This window comes from Musca autumnalis, unplaced genomic scaffold, assembly GCF_047663935.1.
Source record: "Musca autumnalis isolate F117 unplaced genomic scaffold, ASM4766393v1 scaffold_1, whole genome shotgun sequence".
NCBI lineage: Eukaryota > Metazoa > Arthropoda > Insecta > Diptera > Muscidae > Musca > Musca autumnalis.
This window is the reverse complement of record NW_027411644.1, coordinates 326,900,424-326,921,857: the sequence shown is the minus strand read 5'-3', so window position 1 is coordinate 326,921,857 and position 21,434 is coordinate 326,900,424. Positions and strand designations below refer to the sequence as shown.

The following is a 21,434-nucleotide window of genomic DNA, read 5'->3' as shown; positions in this document are numbered from 1 at the left end:
ATTCGATCCAAACTTACGCAAACTTAAATCAAGTTCTAAGATGGACCATATCGATGCACTCTTTGGGTACCTCTCCCACAATAGTTCAAAACGTTTCACTAAAATGGTGCGCACGGGAATTCTCGAAGGCAGTAACCAATTTGGTCCATACTGTGCACACCGCTATATTTCTACGAGAAATAGACTATCTCAACTCCTTCAGGTACCTCCCGCACAAAATCTCGAAAAAGTTCAATTTTGGACTTCTTCTCGAATCGTTTTGATTTTTCTTATTACGATGGTACAAGTTTTTTCAGTGCCAAGTCCATACTTCTTGAGAAAATGAACCGAAAGCTGTAAAAAACTATACGGCCAGCAAGTGTAGAGGCTGGTGCGAACGACAACTCTCCAACTGTATTTGTTTAAGTGTTCGAGGATCCTTTGGAAATTTTTACCGAGCTTACTCCAAGTTGTTGTTGTTGCAACAGTGTTTTTATTATGTTTGTATGTTCGTTCTCCTGTTCAATCTGGCTGTGGGTCTACCTCCAGTTCCAGGAAAGTGGCTACTTCGATGGGATGTAAACACAGATCTACTGGAGTTAGATGAGTAGGTTTGGCGGGGCAATTGAATTTGTGCTTAGTATCGTGCGGGCCCATGCTGCATACTGGGCAGATGTCTTGCACGGTTCGATCAATTCCCGCCCAATAGAAATTTAGGCGACTGCAATATCCCAAGCGTAATTGAGACAAAACAACTCTGGTTTGTCGTGGCAGCTGACGCTCTTCAGCTGCTTATGGCCACAAGTGCTTATGGCCTTGGCAACTGTGTCCGTGTGTATGCTGTTCAAACCTGTCTGATATGCCTGTTGATCTAGAGGTTCTCTCCTATATTGCTGGACCTCCGTCTCTAGAGCATAAATATCCCCAGGCCAGATGATGGTGATTGGGATGGCTCTCACTGTAACACCCGAGCAAGTACTGCAACGATAGCATCTCATTATGTTGCCGTACTGGAAGAATCTTTTGCCTCCTCATGTAGATGGTCCAATGTAGATTTGAGGAGTAACCCTGTTGCTGTTCGCAGGGCAGCGTTCTGACAAATTTGAATCTTATCCCACTGCGTGTCGCATAAATTCGGGGACCAAACTGGCGCCGCATAGCTTACCACAGACCAACCTATCGCTTTATACGTGGTCAACAAGATTTCTTTAGCTGCACCCCAAGTGCTGCCGGCTAGGGACTTGACGACCTTGTTCCTACATTTCAGTTTATTGCATATAGCTGTGGCATGCGAGGACGACGTGAAAGTGGTGTCGAATGTGATCCCTAGAATTTTGGTGCAGTTTATGGTCGAAATGCTGCTACCATCGACCCTGATATTCAACTCTCTTCTATACTGCGCCGTCCATGTGGTGAACAGAATGGCCGTCGATTTGGTGGCGGATATCTGCATATTCTTCGCGTGGAAAAAGGTGGTAAGATCGCTTAAATAGGAGTTCAGTCTCTCACAGATGTCGCCAGGATCGTACAATCATCCGCATACGTTACTATCTCAATGCCGTATGGAGGGGGCGGAATACAGGAAGGTAGAGGTTAAACAGTTCCGGAGATATCACCCCTTCTTGGGGAACTCCCTGTTTCATTCTACGGGGCTTGGATTTCTTGTGCTCGATGTCCTCAAATAGAGTGGAGTGTTTGAAAGTATCAAAGGCTTTTGATAAGTCAAGCGCCATTACTGTTCTATCACACGGCCGCTCCTGGTTGAGTCCTCGACCAATATGTGTGGAGTAGGCGTGCAGCGCTGTTGTCGTGCTGTGCTGCTTACGGAATCCATGCTGATGATCGGCAATTTGATAGCTATTTCTAATGCTGGGGAGGCCTAAGGCTTCAAGTGTCTTCGCTACAGGTGACAAAAGCGTAATCGGCCTGTACGATTGACCTTTGCTGGCATCCTCGCGTGGTTTCAGTAGCGGGACCACCGTGCCCATTTTCCAGACTTCGGGAACAATAAGGGTGGCTAGCGACAGGTTGAGAACTTTAGTGAGATACTCCACTCCTGGCTCATCCAGTTGTTTCAACATTGCGTGGAAATTCCGTCAGTGCCTAACGCTTTGGATAATTTAGCGTTCCTGATGAACCACCACAGTTTACAATGGATGATATTGCGAATTATCATCCATTGTAAACTGTGGTGGTTCATCATCATCAGGAAGAGATCTAATGCGACGTAACACTCTTCTCTTCGCCCTGTCACTCTCGCGGTGCCCGACAAACTGTCGATTGAAGTAACTTGCACACCTCTTCGGGTCAGTCAATGTAACGTCGCCAAACATGATTGAGGTCCTGCCATCCCTCCTTTCGGGGTTCAAGAGTGACTTAACCGTTGCCCACAATTTACTTATACCGGCTCCAATGTTGCAACTATTCAGATGATTTAAGGGAAATGACGGGTTGCCAGGTGACGTCATTTGTCAGACCAGGTGACACGATGGTTATGTCTGGCGAACTGTTACACGCTCATCTAATTCTGGTAGGGGTGTCCTCATTGACCGAGCAAAACGTATCAGTATGCTCAGCATGCACTACACCCCTCTGGTCGTTTGCGAGGGCCGAATGCCACATCTCGTGATGCGCATTAAAGTCCCCCCGAACCAGACGATTATGACCTTCCAAAAGCGGGCTAATGTCAGGCTTATAATCTGAGATGTCAGGCTTATAATCTGACTGCTACCCCCATACATTCCATGTACGGGTCGTTAGAGGCAGGCTCAAGCGAGATAGGTCTCTATTGAACAGACTGCCATGGGATTGTACTCCTAGTGTTACTGTTTACTGCGATAACATAGTTTTCGTGGAAAAGTCCATGTTTCCTGATAAAATGGTCCATAGATCTAAATTATATGGTGACCAATTGAAAAGGTGGTGGGCGTGATATCTATCGATGCGAATGACTCCCAAAATAAGACCCACTTCCTGGACTATATGATAGTAACCGTTAAAAAATTGAGCGGTATTTTTTGTTCCTTTGTATCCAATGATAAAGTTTTCAAGTCGACCCTTTGACAAAATTAAATGGAAACGGTTCCAGGCAATGGTCATTTTTGTATGAATTCAAACAAACATATTTTTTTTAAATTTGTATAACATACACCACACTTTTTCATGCTAGGGTATATACTGCACCGTTGACTTCCACGTTTTGGATTGTTCTTCGCTTCAACTGAGAGCGTAGACAACCTAACTGAATCCGTACCTCAATTTGCAATTCAGCAAATTAACCGCGTCAGCTCCCAATGACCCAGCATTCTTGAAGTTGAGTCGGCAATTAGGAGTGTGAAAAATGAGAAAGCGGCAGGCATCGATATTGTTTTGTTCCAGGATATCTGGGCGTCAGAAACCTTTCCAGATAATTGGCTACAAGGGATATTGGTAAAAATACCAAAAAAAGGAACACAAAGCGATTGCAATAATTGGAGAGGAATCATCACCGTTGTTATTTTTAATTTTTATTGATGAAATGCTTGTCAGGACAAACGACAACAATCCGCGTCGAGAAATAATGTGGCATCAATTAAAGATGGAACACCTGAACGACCTTGTATATGCTGATGACGTCGTTTTAATATACAAACGTCTATCAAAAGTGCAAAGCAAAATAACAGACATAGCATCAACATCGCGCAGCTACGACTTAAAGATTAATGTGGATAAGACCTAATCACTCCATTTACACACATCCCAAAGACAACTTCTCACACTCTATGAACAGAACATCGAACAGGTGACGAATTTTACGTACCTAGGCAGCCTAATAGCGGAAGATGGAGGTACTGACAATAACCTGTCAGTGCTGCTATATGGATGCGCAACCTGGCTTGTGTTCAATGACCTCACGAACAAGCTGCAATCTTTCGTAAACAGATCCCTGCGCTTTATTCTCTGTATTTGGTGGCCAGATAACTGGATATCAAACGTGGAGCTTTATCAGAGGAGTGATATCAAACCAATCGCCACAGTAAGCCTTGAAAGGAAATGGAGGTGGATAGGCCATGTTCTTTGTAAACCAGCAGAAGAAGAGGCAGACCTAGGGGTAGCTGGAGAAGAAGTATTGAAGAAGAAGCAAACTTACATCCAGGAAATTTATCATGGAATACCATTAATACTTTAAGGTCAACTAGATTGGAACAATTTTGTATTGGGACTATGCGCCCACGATTTGGCGTAAAAACATATAAATAAATAATAACATAACACTTTGGTAAGAGGTATTATGTCTTTGTGAATTTGACCACAGTTCCTTCTATGCATATACATAGAATCACTTTCTGAGTCGATTTATGCATGTACGTCCGTCCGTATGTTCGTAACGTACAGGTTGCATTTATTGTCAGCTGAAAATTGGGGAATATAATTTTTTTAGCCATAGGAAGAACGCTATTGCTTTTAGTGAAAATCCGTTCAGATTTGGATATAGCTTCCACATATATTTTCGACCGATTTCACATATTTATTGCACCAAACACGCTATATATGGCCGATTTCAATGAAATATAGGATGTGGGACTGAATTCGGTCTAAAAATAATTGTGCCAAATTTGATAGAAATCGTTTCAGATCTGGGTATTGCTCCCATAAATATTTTCGGTCGATTTCAGTTATTTGCTACACCAAACTCCATATTTCTGTCCAATTTTGATGAAATTTGGAATTTGTGACGGAATTTGGTCTAGTAATAAGTGTACCATATTATATCGAAATCAGTTCAGATTTTTATATATCTCCCATATATTTTTTACATATTCACAGTGGTGTAGGGTATCACATAGCCGGCCCGCCCGACTTTTATCCTTTCCTTACTGGTTATATTTATAAAAGAACCATTTAATCAAATTGGGTTTTAGGACTGGAAAGAGAAAATTAGTGAGTGCATTTTGAGTACTGCACAGGACAAAATTGGGAGCCACATGACACGAATAAGCCATTACAAATTAATATAAAAATTCAGCTCAAATGTTTTGAAAGTATAACCAAAAAGTTCTATAAAAATCCATTATTTATAAAAAAAATCCATTATTTATGTATAAAAATATTTTATTTTGTTGCTGTTTGAATATAATTGCAAAATGCTAGATGATATGATTACCACCATATTCTTTCACTCGAAGTGTTCACATTTATTTTTTTTATACAAATGTATCCTTTGCAAACACACATACATTACAACACTATGTTTCCCAGTGCAATCAAATTACTCGTATTTATAATACCGACCAATCGATTTATCAATTTGACATAACATTTTCATCTTGAACATTGAAAATATTTCAAAATTTCAATTGGGCATTAAATAACAAAGATTAATAACGTAATTTGAGACTAAAATAAATAATAACTGATTGACCTTTTTGTGTTTGAAGTGCAAATTGGCACTTAAGTGCAATAGAAAATAATTATTGGCAAATGGAATTAATGAAATGGATACTCTTGGATACCGATGAGCACCTTTACACCGATTTTGAGCTTCGCCACACGCTCTCTACCCCTTTCATACCATCCATTGATTCATAGCTCAAGCAGAAGAATGTAAACACAGCAGCTGCTACACAAGTAAAATAACACTAGCAAAAAATGCAGTGTTTTTTTTTGTTTTGTTTTTGTAATGAACTATTCAAGAAAGATATTAATTATTATTCATAAATATTTACATAGCCATACACAAGATAAACGATTGAATTTTGAATAGACAGCCAGCCACCCGGTCCTCTCCTACCTGCTCTGACTAGCTTGTAATGTAATTATAAGGTAGGCGGCAGATCTACGGCAACAATGTGAAAGGAGATAAAGAATAAATAAACGGCCGCTCGATACATAAACAAAAAGCAAATACAAAAAAGAGTAAATTGTTAAACGTCTTTTAACACTTAATTGGCTTTTTTTGTAATAAAATGCGAATAACCGGCCCAATATTCAAAGAACAAATATTTATAAATACTTTGGCATTTAAGAAGTGCTGCTGTTGCTGTTTCTCTTCTGCGTTCTTGTGCCGATAAACAATAACAACAAGTGAGCAAAGGCTATAGTCGAGACGGACCGACCATGTGATACCCTACACCACTACCCCTGTGCATAAGGACATCTTTTCTTTTTCCATTGGCAGGCTTTCTTTTTGGAATACTCCTACTAAAAGCGGAAATATTCGCATAAGAAAAAAACTTTGACTTTTCTCCACATAATCTTTTCGCTTATTCCGACTCCTGAATATTATCCGACCATCAACAAAATAAATAGGCTTCTTCCTCTGTGGGACCCGCATACAATTCCAAAAACTTCGTGACGATCAAAATTGCGACCTGTAGCGTGATTACAAAAAAATCGGAAAATGGGATGCATTAACGACTATTGCGATATCTCTGTTGTTAGACCACCTACGACAACCTAATTTACATCATTGTAAAGGTGATATTTTCTGCTTTCCTTGCCAGGTTTTGCTATTGATATACCTCTTAAAGAAACAGAGATATTGGCTTTAAAATAAAATGTTGAGTTTTCTCCAAATAAGTTTTTTGCCCATTCCGACCCCTAAATATTATCCGACCATCGCCAAAATCAATAGGCTTCTACCTCTGTGAGACCCCCATTAACCCTCAAAATTTCGTGACGATTCGATCAAAATTGGGACCTGTAGCTTGATTTCAAAAAAAATGGATAAATGGGATGTATTGCCGACTATTGCTATATCTCCGTTATTTGGTTACCTACGCCGACTTAGTTTACATCATTGTAAAGACGGGATCTTCTACTTTCATAGTCAGGCTTTGTTTTTGGAAAGTTTCCAACCAAAGCTGTAATATTCGTCAATATAATTAAAATCGCAAAAATGAAAATCTGGGTTTTATTTGCTAGTATTGTGATATCTTCGTTGTTTGATCACCTACGAGCACCAACTTTACATCATTAGAAAGGTTATATTTTCTACTTTCATTGTCAGGTTTTGCTTTTGGTATACCCCATATAGAAGCTGAGATATTCGCTTTGGAAAAAAACGTTGTCTTTTTATCCACCTAAGTTTTTTGCCCTTTCCGACCCCTAAATATTATCCGACCATCACCAAAATCAATAGGCTTCTTCCCCTCCGGGACCCCCATCAATATCCAAAATTTCGTGACGATCCGATCAAATTTGCGACCTGTAGCGTGATTACAAGGTTTAGATGGACAGACGGACAGACGGACGGACGGACGGACTGACGGACGGACACACATAGCCAGATCGACTCAGCTCGTCGAGACATTCATTTTGGTATATATAAGTATGGGTCTACGACCATTATTTCGATGCGTTACAAACTTTTTGGCCAAAACCAACTTATAATACCCTCCCCACATAGTGGTGTAGGGTATAATTACAAGGCATTGAACACCGTCCGGCGGCAGGCTTGCCATAATTTGCCATGCAAGTTTAATGAACCAACAACGATTTCTGGGAAAGCATTGTGACTCTGCTTGCTGGCCCTGCGATTTCTTCCAGAACCTTAAAAATAAACATCTTGGAAGAGATTGAATGAACATTTCACTTCGCATGTTAACTGTTGTTGTTGTTGTTGGTGGTGCGGTGTTCTTTCTTACTTACCTTGTGAAAAGCTTTGCGAAAATTATCCGACAGAAAGGCATAGAGTACAGGATTGATACAGGAACTGGTATAGGCCAAGGTTTGAGCGATGATTTGCAGTATCACCGTCAACTTGGTTGTCGTTTGATAGATGTCCAGTGCTTTTAATAGCAAAATCAACTATAAGAAAAAAGAAAAAAATGTTTTGAATATGTAATTAAAATATAAATGACATTTAAGAAGAGATTGAGTTATAGAAAAGTTGATTGAAAGCTATTAACAGTTAGAAACTATGGGAGAAGATGTTTAACAAGATTGAAAAGTTCTTTTAGATTAAATCACTTCCTCAGCTTATGTTATGAGAACGAAACACTCGAAAATGTCTAACGATGCTTCTCACAGAAAGTAGAACAAAGTTGAATTTCTGTTTGAAAATCCCCAATTTTTTATGTTCCTAACATAAAGGCATATTGTACCAAATCCAATATTTATAGATTTAATTTCAGCTATATACACGATTTTACTAAGCACAAAGCTTGACTTTACTTAGGTTACACTTTACTTCACTGGTATTGATGAATGACGTCACATTGTAGAAGATTAATTAACTGAATGATAAAAAATGTGAAAGAGAGTACAAAAAAAAAAAACAATAGTAAAATATACAAGGAGCGCGTGTGAGTGAAATTCTATGCTGTTTTTGTTAAATTTATTCAAAACAAGATTTGCCGACAGAGATATACCCTCAGCCTGTGTATATTGAAACAATTTTTTCCCAAAATACGTATGTATTTAGGGGGTTTTAAACATTTTAGACTTTGAACGGACAAATATGTTGATTAGGATTAAAGATCAAAAGTTTTGCGGAGGAGATACTAAAAGGAGTGGATCGACATTGACCGTTATGGAAGTGGATCTCCAGCCACAACATATGGTGCCATAGGGGATTTTTACACTCTTCGGGCTGTTTGCTCAAGAAGTATGGACTTGCCCCTAAAAAAACTTTTACCATCGTAATTGAGGCAGCGAATGCAAGTTGTTTCAACAAAAATCAAAGTGATTCGATATCAGGTCTTAAAGTGAACTTATCCGAAATTTTGTGTGGGAGGTACCGGATGGAGTGGACAAATATAGTCTATATTTGAACCTGATCTATATCTGGTAGATATATTAAGATGTGTAAAGTATAGACCAATTCGGCCACTCCCTTCAAGAGTTACCGTACGAACAATTTTTCCGAACATTTTTGAACTTTTGTGGGGGAGGTACCTGAAGGAGTGGACCGATATGGCTTATCTTCAAACTTAAACTATGTTTGTTACTAAGGCCAAATTTTGAACCGAATCGGCAGATCCGTTCGAGAGTTATCTTACGCTCCAACCACTACACACGGTGTCATAGGGGTTTTCTGCACCTTTCAGGCTATTTTCTCAGGAAGTATGGACTTGCCCCTGATGAAACTTGTACCATCGTATGGAGGGCAGTGAATACAAGTTGCTAAAACAAAATCAAAGCGATTAGAGAGATGGTCCTAAACTGAACTGTTCCGAAATTTTGTGTGGGAGGTACCCGAAGGATTGGACCGATTGAGTCCATTTTGAAACCTTATTTAAGTCTGGTACACATTTCACGATGGGCAAAGTATGAACCAAATCGGTTACTCCCTTCAAGAGTTATCGTGTGCACAAATTTTCCGAACATTTTCGAACTTTTGTGGGCGAGGTACCGGAAGGAGTGGACCGATATAGCCCATCTTCGAACTTAAACTAAGTTTGGGTAAAATATTACGAAAGCCGAAATTTTGAACCGAATCGGTGTATCCGTTCGAGAGTTATCGTGCGCTCCAGCCAGCCAGACAGACAGACAGACGGACGGACATTGCTCAATCGACTCCAAATTGTCTGAAACACATTTGGTCCAAACATACTTGGGGTCTAAAACCATTATTTCGATGAGGCACATTTTGCTCGTATGAAAGTGTATATACCCTTCATAGCCTAAAGGCTGAGGGTATAAAAAGTATATGCTTTATAAGAAGTAATGAAGTATCAGTCAGCTGTGCTGACAGAAATATACTCTTAGCATCTGACCTATGTGAAGTCACTGACATATACCAAAAAGGATCTATGAAAACACCCTATCTTTCAGAAAGAGTCTACGGAAGTACGCTTTCTTTCAGAAAGAGTCTACGGAAGTACGCTTTCTTTCAGAAAGGGTCAAGGGAAGCACCTTTCATTCACAGAAGGTCTATGGAAGCACTCTTTCAGAAAGGGTCTAGAGAAGCACCCTTTCTTTCAGAAAGTGTCTCTGGAAACCTCATTTCGTTTAGAAAGGGTCTACGGAAGCACCCTTTCTTTCAGAAAGAATCTATGGAAGCACCCTTTCTTTCAGAAAGAATCTATGGAAGCACCCTTTTTTTCAGAATGTGTCTATGGAAGCACCCTTTCTTTCAGAAAGGGTCAAGGGAAGCACCCACAGAAGGTCTATAGAAGCACAGTTTCTTTCAGAAATGGTCTATGGAAGCAATATTTCTTCCTAAAAGGGTCTATGGAAGCACCCTTTCTTCCTAAAAGGGTCTATGGAAGCACCCTTTCTTTCAGAAATGGTCTATGGAAGCACCCTTTCTTTCAGAAATGGACTATGGGAGCACCCTTTCTATCAGAAAAGGTCTAGAGAAGCACCCTTTCATTCACAGAGGGTCTATGAAAACAATCTTTCTTCCTGAAAGGTTCTATGGAAGCACCCTTTCTTTCGGAAAGGGTCTATGGAAGCAACATTTCTTTCGGAAAGGGTCTGTGGAAGCACCCTTTCTTTCAGCAAGGGTCTATGGAAGCACCCTTTCTTTCAGCAAGGGTCTATGGAAGCACCCTTTCTTTCAGAAATGGTCTATGGAAGCACCCTTTCTTTCAGAAATGGACTGTGGAAGCACCCTTTCTATCAGAAAGGGTCTAGAGAAGCACCCTTTCATACACAGAGGGTCTATGAAAACAATCTTTTTGAAAAGAAAAAATTATTGAGCTCAGCAGCTAATGCTCCCAGAATTTACGGATTGCCAAAAATCCACAAACCTCAAACGCCTTTAAGACCAATTGTCTCCTCAACCAATGTACCTTGCTACCAACTTTCGATATTTTAGTCTCATTTGATGTTGTCTCGCTGTTCACAAACATCCCTATACACACTGCAGTTAAAATAATAATGGAAAAATGGAACCAGATAACAAAACACACAGACATCCCTAAGAAATTATTTCTCCAAATACTTCAATTCTGTCTCAAAGACAATAATTATTTCATATTTGAAGACAAGATTTATAACTAAATCTTCGGAATGCCCATGGGGAATCCACTTTCACCGACAATAGCCGACATTGTCTTAGACAACCTACTTGACGACGTAATTACAGAACTTAAACAAAGTGACATAAATATCAAATACATAGCAAAATATGTAGATGATATTTTAGCTATAATCAATAAAGACGACGCGGATAAAATTCTAAAAACACTTAACCAGTATCATACCAAGATACAATTCACAATAGAAATGGAAAGTGGAAACTCAATACCATATTTGGACGTAAAACTGAAGAGAGATAACAACAAAATAACATTCGATTGGTACTCCAAGGACATTTCATCAGGAAGGCTTATCAATTATCATGCTACACAACCAAAATCTCAAATTCTTAATACGCAACAAATCTAATTCTTCGAGTTTTAAATATACAGTGGCTCCAAGCGAAAGTCGTACACCTAATGACATTTTTTTAATTGACTTATATCTCCGACACAGAAAGGTATATGAAGAAAGTATTTACGCAGTCTTTAAGTGCATTTAGTCGACAAATTAGAAACACGATATAATTAAATAATCAACCCGTTTACATTGTTATAAAATTAAAATATCTAAAATAATAAGAATTTTAGCACCAAGCGAAAGTCGTACAGCAATTATAAAGAGAAAATATTTTATAATATAAATAATCCTTCCGCATATTTCTGGTTTCAGTTGAATTCTGCAATCGATTTAGAATATTTTTGACCAGTTCTGTACAACTGTAGTGTAAAATATGTCACCGCTTGTTTTGAAAATCTCTCCTATAAGGATGTCTGGAAGAATAAGTCGCCTGGAGACATTTCCATTTATAGAACCACTATAGAAGATTTATTGTTCAAGCTTGGACTACAGTCTAGCCAACCCATGTCATTGAAGCAATTATTTAATACCAGTGGTCGCAAATAATAAGCTTTTATGCTTAAAGTAAAATTTTTTGCAGAAAGAACAACGCTTACCTTGGCCAATACATTATTCGCCAGGTAGTAAGAACTCATTTTATTTATAAAACCTCATAATTCGATTCCCAATGACTTCAAAAAAATTATAAAACAACGACTCAAATTTGAAAGATGAGCAGATACACTGATTCGTTATGTTCTATTATTCGTGTATTAGACATGAAGCAATATGTGGGATTTTTCACAATGTAATGTCAGGTTTCGCACAGAACTTGTTGCTTCTACCAAAATTACACTCTTTTAAGAACATTTAAGCATTTATCGCTATAGTTTTGATATTCTAAACATCGCTCTTGGATAAATTTATGTATAGCTTTTTTACGCCTTTTTTATCACCAATGGACAAGGTATTTATGTTGTAAAAATTTTACTGCACATTGGAAAAATAGGCTTCCAAATATTTTTCTCAATCGATTAGAGTGTCGGGACACTAAAAATCAACTCATTTTGCACTTCGTGTATTAAACTATCAACAAGAAAATATTATTTATTTAATGTTTGAGTTATTTTAAATATTTCATATGTGTTTTTTTTTCTTATTAGTAGACATCAAAGTATTAAATAGCTTTGCAGTTTTAATTTTCGATACCTGCTGAATCGAAAAAAAAAGTTTTTGTAAAGTTAAATAAATCATTTTCTCATGTGGTTTCATAAAAACTATTTTTATTTCATTTTTACGCCTCTTTCCCATTTAATCTGATACAAGTTTCCAGAATTGACCCTCTTAATTGTAAAGAAGCACTGATGTTACACTAAATCGATCGTAGGATTTAACAAGAAACAGGAACATGTAGTAGAATTAATTATATTAACCAATACCTTGTCTTTATAATTGATGTACGACTTTCGCTTGGTGCTAAAATTCTTAGTATTTTAGCTAATTTAATTTTTCAACAATGTAAACGGGTTGATTATTTAATTATATCGTGTTTCTAATGTGTCGACTAAATGCACTAAAAGACTGCGTAAATACTTTCTTCATATACCTTTCTGTGTCGGAGATATAAGTTAATTAAAAACAAGTAAAAAGTCGTTAAGTTCGGCCGGGCCGAACTTTTAATACCCTCCACCATAAAATAGTCTTAATTAAAATGGAATAATTAGGGTCCTTTTACAATTTTAGGTGGAACAACTTTTCGACAATGGTTAGACTCCTACTGCCTCCCACTATTGCTTAAATTACACTGTGAACACAAATGTTGGGGCAGAGATAATTCCTTTGGGAGATGAAAGCCCTTGGTGTGTGTATATTAAAAACCCCGAAGGACAGAAGCGCCGTGAGTCGAACTTCCGCGTTATGGCGTGATGAAGTTTTTGCAAAAGACCCTGTAAGTCATCATGAATTAGCATTATATCTTTGTTTGTTGTTTTTGTAGAGCACTTAAGCAACAGTGAACAAAGATATGACGCTAATTCCTGATGGCCCATAGGGTCTCTAACAAAAATTTCATCACGCCATAACGCGGAAGTTCGACTCACGGCGGATCTGTCCTTCGGGGTTCATAATATACTCACCAAGGCCTTTCTTCCCCAAGAGGAATTTTCCGTGCCCCAGACTTTCACCTCCATTTTGTTGCACAGTGTTATCTAATCTAATCTAATCTAATCTAAAAAAATGTGTTCAGCTAGGTGAAAGGTACCACCTACTGGGCTATATCAAAGAGTCAACCTATCTTTAAATTTTTTGGCGGAAAAGTTTTACAGCTGCAGGGAACTTCAAGAGTCAAATTGAGGGTAGTTTCATCAAAACAATGTAGACCCTCAAAAATGGACCCATGTTGACGAATTTTAGTGAAGAAATTTCGTGACCACTGAAAATTCCCGAAAATCGGGAGGTAGAGTTATATGTGGGGATATACCAAAACATGGACCTATATTGACGATTATTTTTGAATAGACAAAATTGTAGCTAAAATTCTCAAAATACCGATCATTACAGCTAGTTGGTTAAAAATTGCAGCTAAAATTCTCAAAATACCGAAAATCGGGAGATACCGTTATATGGGGGCTATACCAAAACATGGACCTATGTTGATGCTGTTTCGTTGGAGATGTTTTATGACCACTGAGAACTTCAAATGTCAAGTTACAGTTATTTCGGTTAAAAACCGTAGCTAAAATTCTCAAAATACCGAAAATTGGGAGGTACCGTTATATGGGGGCTATACCAAAACATGGACCTATGTTGACGATGTTTGGTGGGGATGTTTCATGACCACTGAGAACCTCAAATGGCAAATTACAGCTAGTTCGGTTAAAAATTGTAACTAAAATGCTCAAAATACCGAAAATCGGGAGGTACCGTTATATGGGGGCTATACCAAAACATGGACCTATGTTGACGATGTTCGGTGAAGATGTTTCATGACCACTGGGAACCTCAAATGTCAAATTGCAGATAGTTCGGTTACAAATTGTGGCTAAAATTCTCAAAATACCGAAAATCGGGAGGGACCGTTATATGGGGGCTATACCAAAACATGGACCTATGTTGACGATGCTTGATGGAGATATTTCATGACCACTGAGAACCTCAAATGGCAAATTACAGCAAGTTCGGTTAAAAATTGTAGCTAAAATTCTCAAAATACCGAAAATCGGGAGGTACCGTTACATGGGGGCTATACCAAAACATGGACCTATGCCCATATCCTTTGGGATATAAGTTTGTTGATCACTAGAAACCCTAAGTGCCAAATTATAGCTGATTCAGTCTGCAAATGTGGCGAAGAACGTCAAAATACCTCAAATCCGGAGGTACCGTTATATGGGGGCTATACCAAAAAGTGGACCGATATAGCCCATCTTCGAACTTGACCTGCCTATGGAAAAAAGACCCTCGGGTGCAAAATTTCAGCACTCTATCTCAATTATTGCGGACGCTAGAGTGATTACAACAGACGGACAGACGGACGGACAGACGGACAGACGGACATGGCTAGATCGTCTTAGAATTTTATCCTGATCAAGAATATATATACTTTATAGGGTCGCAAATGATTAGTTCGATGTGTTACAAACAGAATGACAAACTTAATATACCCTCCATACTATGGTGGAGGGTATAAAAATTCATTAGGTGTACGACTTTCGCTTGGAGCGACTGTAAGTGACGAACAATTTTACCACAAAAACATATTAATCATAACACAAATCTTACAGAACAACAGTTTCCCAAAACAAGTTATACGAACATTAATTGATGAATGCAAACATAAAATTAGAAACGTTAACAAATTAACAATGACAAACAAAACCACCAACAATGAGGAACAAAAAATGTTCTACGGTGTAAAATACATTCCAGGCCTGTTTGACAGTCATCAGCTGAGAAAAATAATAAACGAAAATGAAGTCAACTTTGCATACAAACCAAACACAACATTACAGACAATATTCACCAACATGAAAGCGCCTATCGACAAACAACAACAAAACAATGTTGTGTATCAAATTGAATGTAATGGAAACACAGATGAATGCTGTAATAAAATATACATAGGGACAACAAAAAGAGCGCTAAACACAAGAATGGGAGAACACAAAGTGGACATTGAAAAACAAAAAGCAACAACTGCTCTAGCTCAACACGCATTAAGCACAGGCCACACTCCAAACTTTGACAAAGTCAAAATTTTAGACAAAGAGAGGAATGAGAAAAAGAGACTACATATTGAGAGCTTGAGAATACAACAAAATATAAAGAGAACAATGAATCTGAAAGAAGACACCGATAATATTAGTTCAAGTTATGGAGTTGCAATAACTTAAACAAGTGCAATAAACGGATGTGATATTAGTTTTAAGTTGTGTTATGTTTTTTATGTTTTTTTTAATATACATTTAATGTAACACTTCTTAATTCAAATATTGTAAGTTATTAACTTGTTTAAAACAATTTTGTGTTTTTGTATTGATAAAAATTGTAATATTTTATTTAAATAGACGAATTCCCCTGAGGACGTCGCCAAAAAAGTGACGAAACGTTGGGAAGAAAGCAATAAAATAATTTGTTTTATTTGCTAAAATACAAGAAGGTCAATAAGCTGAACAATAACAGTAAGAATCAAAAGAAAAAATTTGGCCATTAAGAAACAACACAAAACAATCTTTCTGCCTGAAAGGGTCCATGGAAGCACCCTTTCTTTCAGCAAGGGTCTATGGAAGCACCCTTTCTTTCAGCAAGGGTCTATGGAAGCACCCTTTCTTTCAGCAAGGGTCTATGGAAGCACCCTTTCTTTCAGCAAGGGTCTATGGAAGCACCCTTTCTTTCAGCAAGGGTATATGGAAGCACCCTTTCTTTCAGCAAGGGTCTGTGGAAGCACCCTTCCTTTCAGAATGAGTCTATGGAAGCACCCTTTCTTTCAGAAATAGTCTATGGAAGCACTCTTTCTTTCAGCAAGGGTCTATGGAAGCACCCTTCCTTTCAGAATGAGTCTATGGAAGCACCCTTTCTTTCAGAAATGGTCTATGGAAGCACCCTTTCTATCAGAAAGGGTCTAGAGAAGCACCCTTTCATTCACAGAGGGTCTATGAAAACAATCTTTCTTCTTGAAAGGGTCCATGGAAGCAACATTTCTTTCGGAAAGGGTCTATGGAAGCACCCTTTCTTTCAGAAAGGGTCTATGGAAGCACCCTTTCTTTCAGCAAGGTCTATGGAAGCACCCTTTCTTTCAGCAAGGGTCTATGGAAGCACCCTTCCTTTCAGAATGAGTCTATGGAAGCACCCTTTTATTCACAGAAGGTCTATGGAAGCAACCTTTTATTCACAGAGGGTTTATGGAAGCAATCTTTCTTCTGAAAGGGTCTATGGAAGCACCCTTTCTTCCGGAATGGGTCCATCGAAGCACCATTTCTTTCGGAAAGGGCCTTTCGGAAAGGCTGCATTGAAGCACTGATTATTTTAGAAAGGGTTGTTAGAAGCACCTTTTCTTTCAGAAAGGGTTTATGGAAACACTCCTACTTTCAGAAATAGTTGTTGGAAGCACCCTTTCTTTTAGAAAGGGTCTATGGAAGCACCCTTTCTTTCAGAAAGGGTCTATGGAGGCACCCTTTTCTTTCAGAATAGAAGAATTTTTGAAAAAACTTTGGGTGTTCTCTTGCTTACTAGCCAATTTAGTTTGTGCCGGGAAGCACATTATCTCAGGATGTATGGACTTACTCTGGAAAAATGTGTACCGTACAGAGACCGTGAAAACAAACAACAAACATTTTCAATTGTTTCCTACCTTACACTGAATGAAATAATGCTATGTTCAAAGTTTGGACCAATCAGAATCTCCAAGCGACAGTTATCTTGCGGATTTGCAATTTTAGTTGGTGCTTTTAGGGTTTCTTGGAGCTTTTTGGCCATTATCTCAGGAAGTATGGACATGCCCAAAAAAAAAATTGTAACGGGACCGGTGATAATAGAGGAAGTCTTCAAATGATATTTTATCAAATTTTGTGTGGGAGGCTCAGAAAGGAGTGTACAGATTAGTCAATATCCGATCCCGATCTATATATGGAAGGAATAATACGATGTGCAATGTTTGGAGCAACTCGATTGCTCCCTTCGAGAGTTATCGTTCACGTACCCGAAGGATTAGACCGATTCGGAAGTGTAAAATTTTGTTCGAATCGGTTGATCCGTTCGAGAGTTATCGTGCGCACCAGCCTTCTTGGCAGATAGCCAGACCTACGGACATGGCTAAATCGACTCCAAATTGTCTGAATCGAATTTCGTCAAAACATAAGGTTTTTTTCCTTCTAGTATATATCCTATTTAGCCTACAGGCTGAGGTTATAAAAATTTACTGCACAATTCAATTTTTAATTTCATCTAAATTAATTTAAATCTCATTATATTTGTAACAGAATATTTAGAAGCTAATTCTAAGTTTGGCAATAATATTGTTTGTAGTCATTTATGCTACCCAAAATAACAATCTTTACTGTCATAAAAATAACAAAGAGTCCATGGACTTTTTGGAAAATAATTAAACTAAGCCTCCCATTTATTCCCCAAAAACAACAAAATCCCCATAGAACAAACTACATTTGCCAAAATACCACACCACACCTCTTAATATGTATTATCAGAATAGAACCAAGATTACATTTCGTTTTAATACGACATGGTGGAACCACATACCGCATTAACAAAATGAAATCTGTGGAAACCATAACAACAACAATGTCAACCTAACATGATTTCAGCTTAAGTTCTAAACTGCTGTCGTTCTGTTGCAGCTACTTCGGTGTTTGATGTTGCAACAGTTTTGTAGCTGTAATCTTCTCATGTCGACGACCGACTATCGACAGCTACAAGAATGGCTTACTCACCTGTACGGGTAGCCATAATGAGGCAAATGCAATCACCACAACAACAACCAAACGTGTTACACGTTTTCGTCCGCGCTGCGATTCCATTGACATTCGAACGGAAGTACCATGTCGCCATAGACTTGTAATCATCCTCATATAGAGACCACTAATGACCATTAGCGGCACTAGATATGAACTGGCAAAGAATATGATCTGATAGACGGACAGCGATAGAAAACTATTTTGCATAAACTGACACATTTCCAGGCTATAGTTCGATCCCTCGAGGTGCTGCAAAAAGGAAAAAAACACAATGATGCAAATATAAAATTAGTGTGAATTAGGTAAAATTCGAGGAATTAAGTTCAATGCACAAAATGTAAAGGCTTAATTGTCAATTATGTGTTTGTGTGTAGAGAGGTTTAGTGATACTCAAATATAAAAAGGTTTACTTGTTCAATGTGATGTTATGTTTTCTCAAATAATATTGGTTACATTTTTCTGACATTAAAGCTTTGTTCCTTTAATTTTTTAATGGTAAAAATTGTAAAAGAGAAAACTGTCAAAATTTCTCAAATTTGCTCTCTCATGAACAGTTTTACCAGAAAAGTAAAGGAACGAATAAACGGTAGATCTGGTAGCAATGTCAAAAAGAAACATATAAATTCAATTTTCTTCTTTTATTTCACAGTTTTTATGTTTTTGTTAGCTTTCGCCTTTTCTTCTGTTTTTTTTTTCATTTTTATCTTCATTGTCAAATAATCGTCAAAAAAAAATTGAAAAAAACAGTTCTGCCATTTTTTACCTGAAGAAGTTCGTCTGGTTGCCTGTGGTAGAAGAGAAAGGTATTTTTACTCTCTCTCCTCTCTCACTCTCTTAAAAATGGCTTCCAGTTTTACCAGTTTTTGGGGTTAAGGAAACTCAGGTAAGTAAAGGAACACAACTTAAATAACAATTTTCGATATATGTATATAAGTGTTCACATATTTGTATACCCTCCACCATATAATGGAGTTTTTATTAAATTTGTCGTTCCGTTTGTAACTCCTCGAAAAAACCATTTTAGGTCGCACAAAGCAGGGTTTCGTAGTCGAGCCATTTTTAGTTCGACTCCGACTCTGGAGTCAACTTTTTTCACGACTCCAGATTCCTTAGTCGACTCCGAGGGAAAATTTCAATACCACTTAAAATGAATAAAATATGTCCAAGTTTCCAATTTGTATTATATGTTGGCTTTTTATAACCTCCACCATATGGAGGGTATAATTAAATTTGTCATTCCGTTTGTAACACATCGAAATATTCGCCAGAGACCCTATAAAGTATATATGTTATTGATCAGCATAAAATGTCCGTCCGTCTGTCTGTTGAAATCAAGATACAGCTCGCAATTTTAAAGATAGAGAGTCAATATTTGGAAGTTAGAAGTTTTTATTACTTGCAGGATGGTTGGTATTGAAAATGGACTATATCGGTCCACGTTTTGATATAGCCCCCATAGAACGGTACCACCCGATTTCGGTATATTGAAGGTTTTAGCTTCATTATCACACCGATATGGCTGAAATTTGGTACTTAGTATTCGTTGGGGGTATATAACTTTCTCCCAAAATTTTGTCGGTATCGGTCCACGCCTTCATATAGCCCCCATAGAAGGGTACCTCCCGATTTTCGGTATTTTGAAGGTTTTAGCTTCATTATCACACCTATATGGCTGAAATTTGGTACTTAGTCAACGTTGGGGGTATAAAACTTTCCCCCCAGAATTTTGTCGGCATCGGTCCATGCCTTCATATAGCCTCCATAGAACGGTGTTTTGAATTTTCGGCATTTTGAACGTTGTGGCCTCAATATTGCGCCGAAATGGCTGAAGTTTGGTGTCAGTAAATATCCTCTGCTTCATCCTCTAACTGTGTATAATATAGTCCTTACGCGTGACTTCGTATGGTAGACAATTGCAGTTGTGTGGAAATAAACTCCGCCCTGCAAAACTCGAAAATATGTCTATACTATGAAGAAAACGTAGGAAACAAATTAATTCCCGGCTTAAGTTGCAAACGTTTTAAGGGCCATGATCTGCACCTGGAATGTCCGGACTCTTTATAGATAAGATGGAGTTTACGTACTGGCGGATGTACTTGAAAATGCGATAGATTGGGGGGTCGTCACAACAACACATAAAGGTGACGCAATGTGTTAAAGCTGTCATGACATACAACACGAGATTGGTTGAGGATTTCAGAACATCTGGTCTCCAGCTTCATCCCGGTGGAAGAAAGACTTGCCGTAATTCGCATAAAAGTTAATTTTTATACCCTCAGCATTTATGCTAACGAGGGTATATACACGGGCAAAACGTGCCCCATTGAAATAATGGTTTTAGACCCCAAGTATGTTTGGACGAAATCCGTTTCAGACAATTTGGAGTTGATTTAGCGATGTCCATCCGTCTGTCTGTCTGGCTGGTGCGCACGATAACTCTTGAACGGATGAACCGATTTGGTCCAAAATTTGACATTCGTAATATTTTGTCCAAACTTAGTTTAAGTTCGAAGATGGGCCATATCGGTCCACTACTTCAGGTACCTCCCCCACAAAAGTTCGAAAATGTTCGGAAAATTTGTGCGCACGATAACTCTTGAAGGGAGTAACCGATTTGGTCCATACTTTGGACATGGTGAAATTTCTACCAGACCAGATGAGGTTCCAATATGGAGTTCCTTCGTAATATTGTGTCCAAACTTAGTTTAAGTTCGAAGATAAGCCTTATCGGTCCAATCCTTCAGGTACCTTCCCCTACAAAAGTTCAAAAATGTTCGGAAAAATTGTGCGTACGATAACTCTTGAAGGGAGTGGCCGATTTGGTCCATAGTTTACACATCCTAATATATTCACCAGATATAGATCAGGTTTGAATATGGACTATATTTGTGCACTCCTTTGGGTACATCACACACAAAATTTCGGATAAATTCACTTTAAGACCTGCTCTCGAATCACTTTGATTTTTGTTGAAGCAACTTGCATTCGCATCCTCTATTACGACAGTAAAAGTTTTTTCATGGGCAAGTCCATACTTCTTGAGAAAACAGTCCGAAGAGGGGTTTTTACACCCCATGGTCTATGTCGATACATTCCTTTTAGTACCTCCCCGGCAAAAATTTTAAACGTTAATCCTAATCAACATTTTTGTCGAAACCACCTAAATACATAAGATTCTTGGGAAAAAAGTGTTTCAATTTA

The 21,434-nt window shown here is 38.2% G+C and overlaps 2 protein-coding genes across 3 annotated transcripts in view; one reads left to right on the top strand and one right to left on the bottom strand.

Annotated features, from left to right (window-relative positions):
- LOC141390126 (putative polypeptide N-acetylgalactosaminyltransferase 13) overlaps positions 1-21,434 on the top strand; it is a 149,317-nt gene that overhangs the window by 51,761 nt on the left and 76,122 nt on the right. The window lies entirely within an intron of this gene.
- The window catches only part of AstA-R2 (Allatostatin A receptor 2), a 75,534-nt gene that overhangs the window by 26,190 nt on the left and 27,910 nt on the right, over positions 1-21,434 (bottom strand). Inside the window, exons 2-3 of the mRNA XM_073962767.1 lie at positions 18,210-18,482; positions 7,609-7,767 (exon numbers count right to left, since the gene is read on the bottom strand). Coding sequence (XP_073818868.1) covers positions 7,609-7,767; positions 18,210-18,482 — 432 coding nt within the window. The remainder of the gene's footprint in view (positions 1-7,608; positions 7,768-18,209; positions 18,483-21,434) is intronic.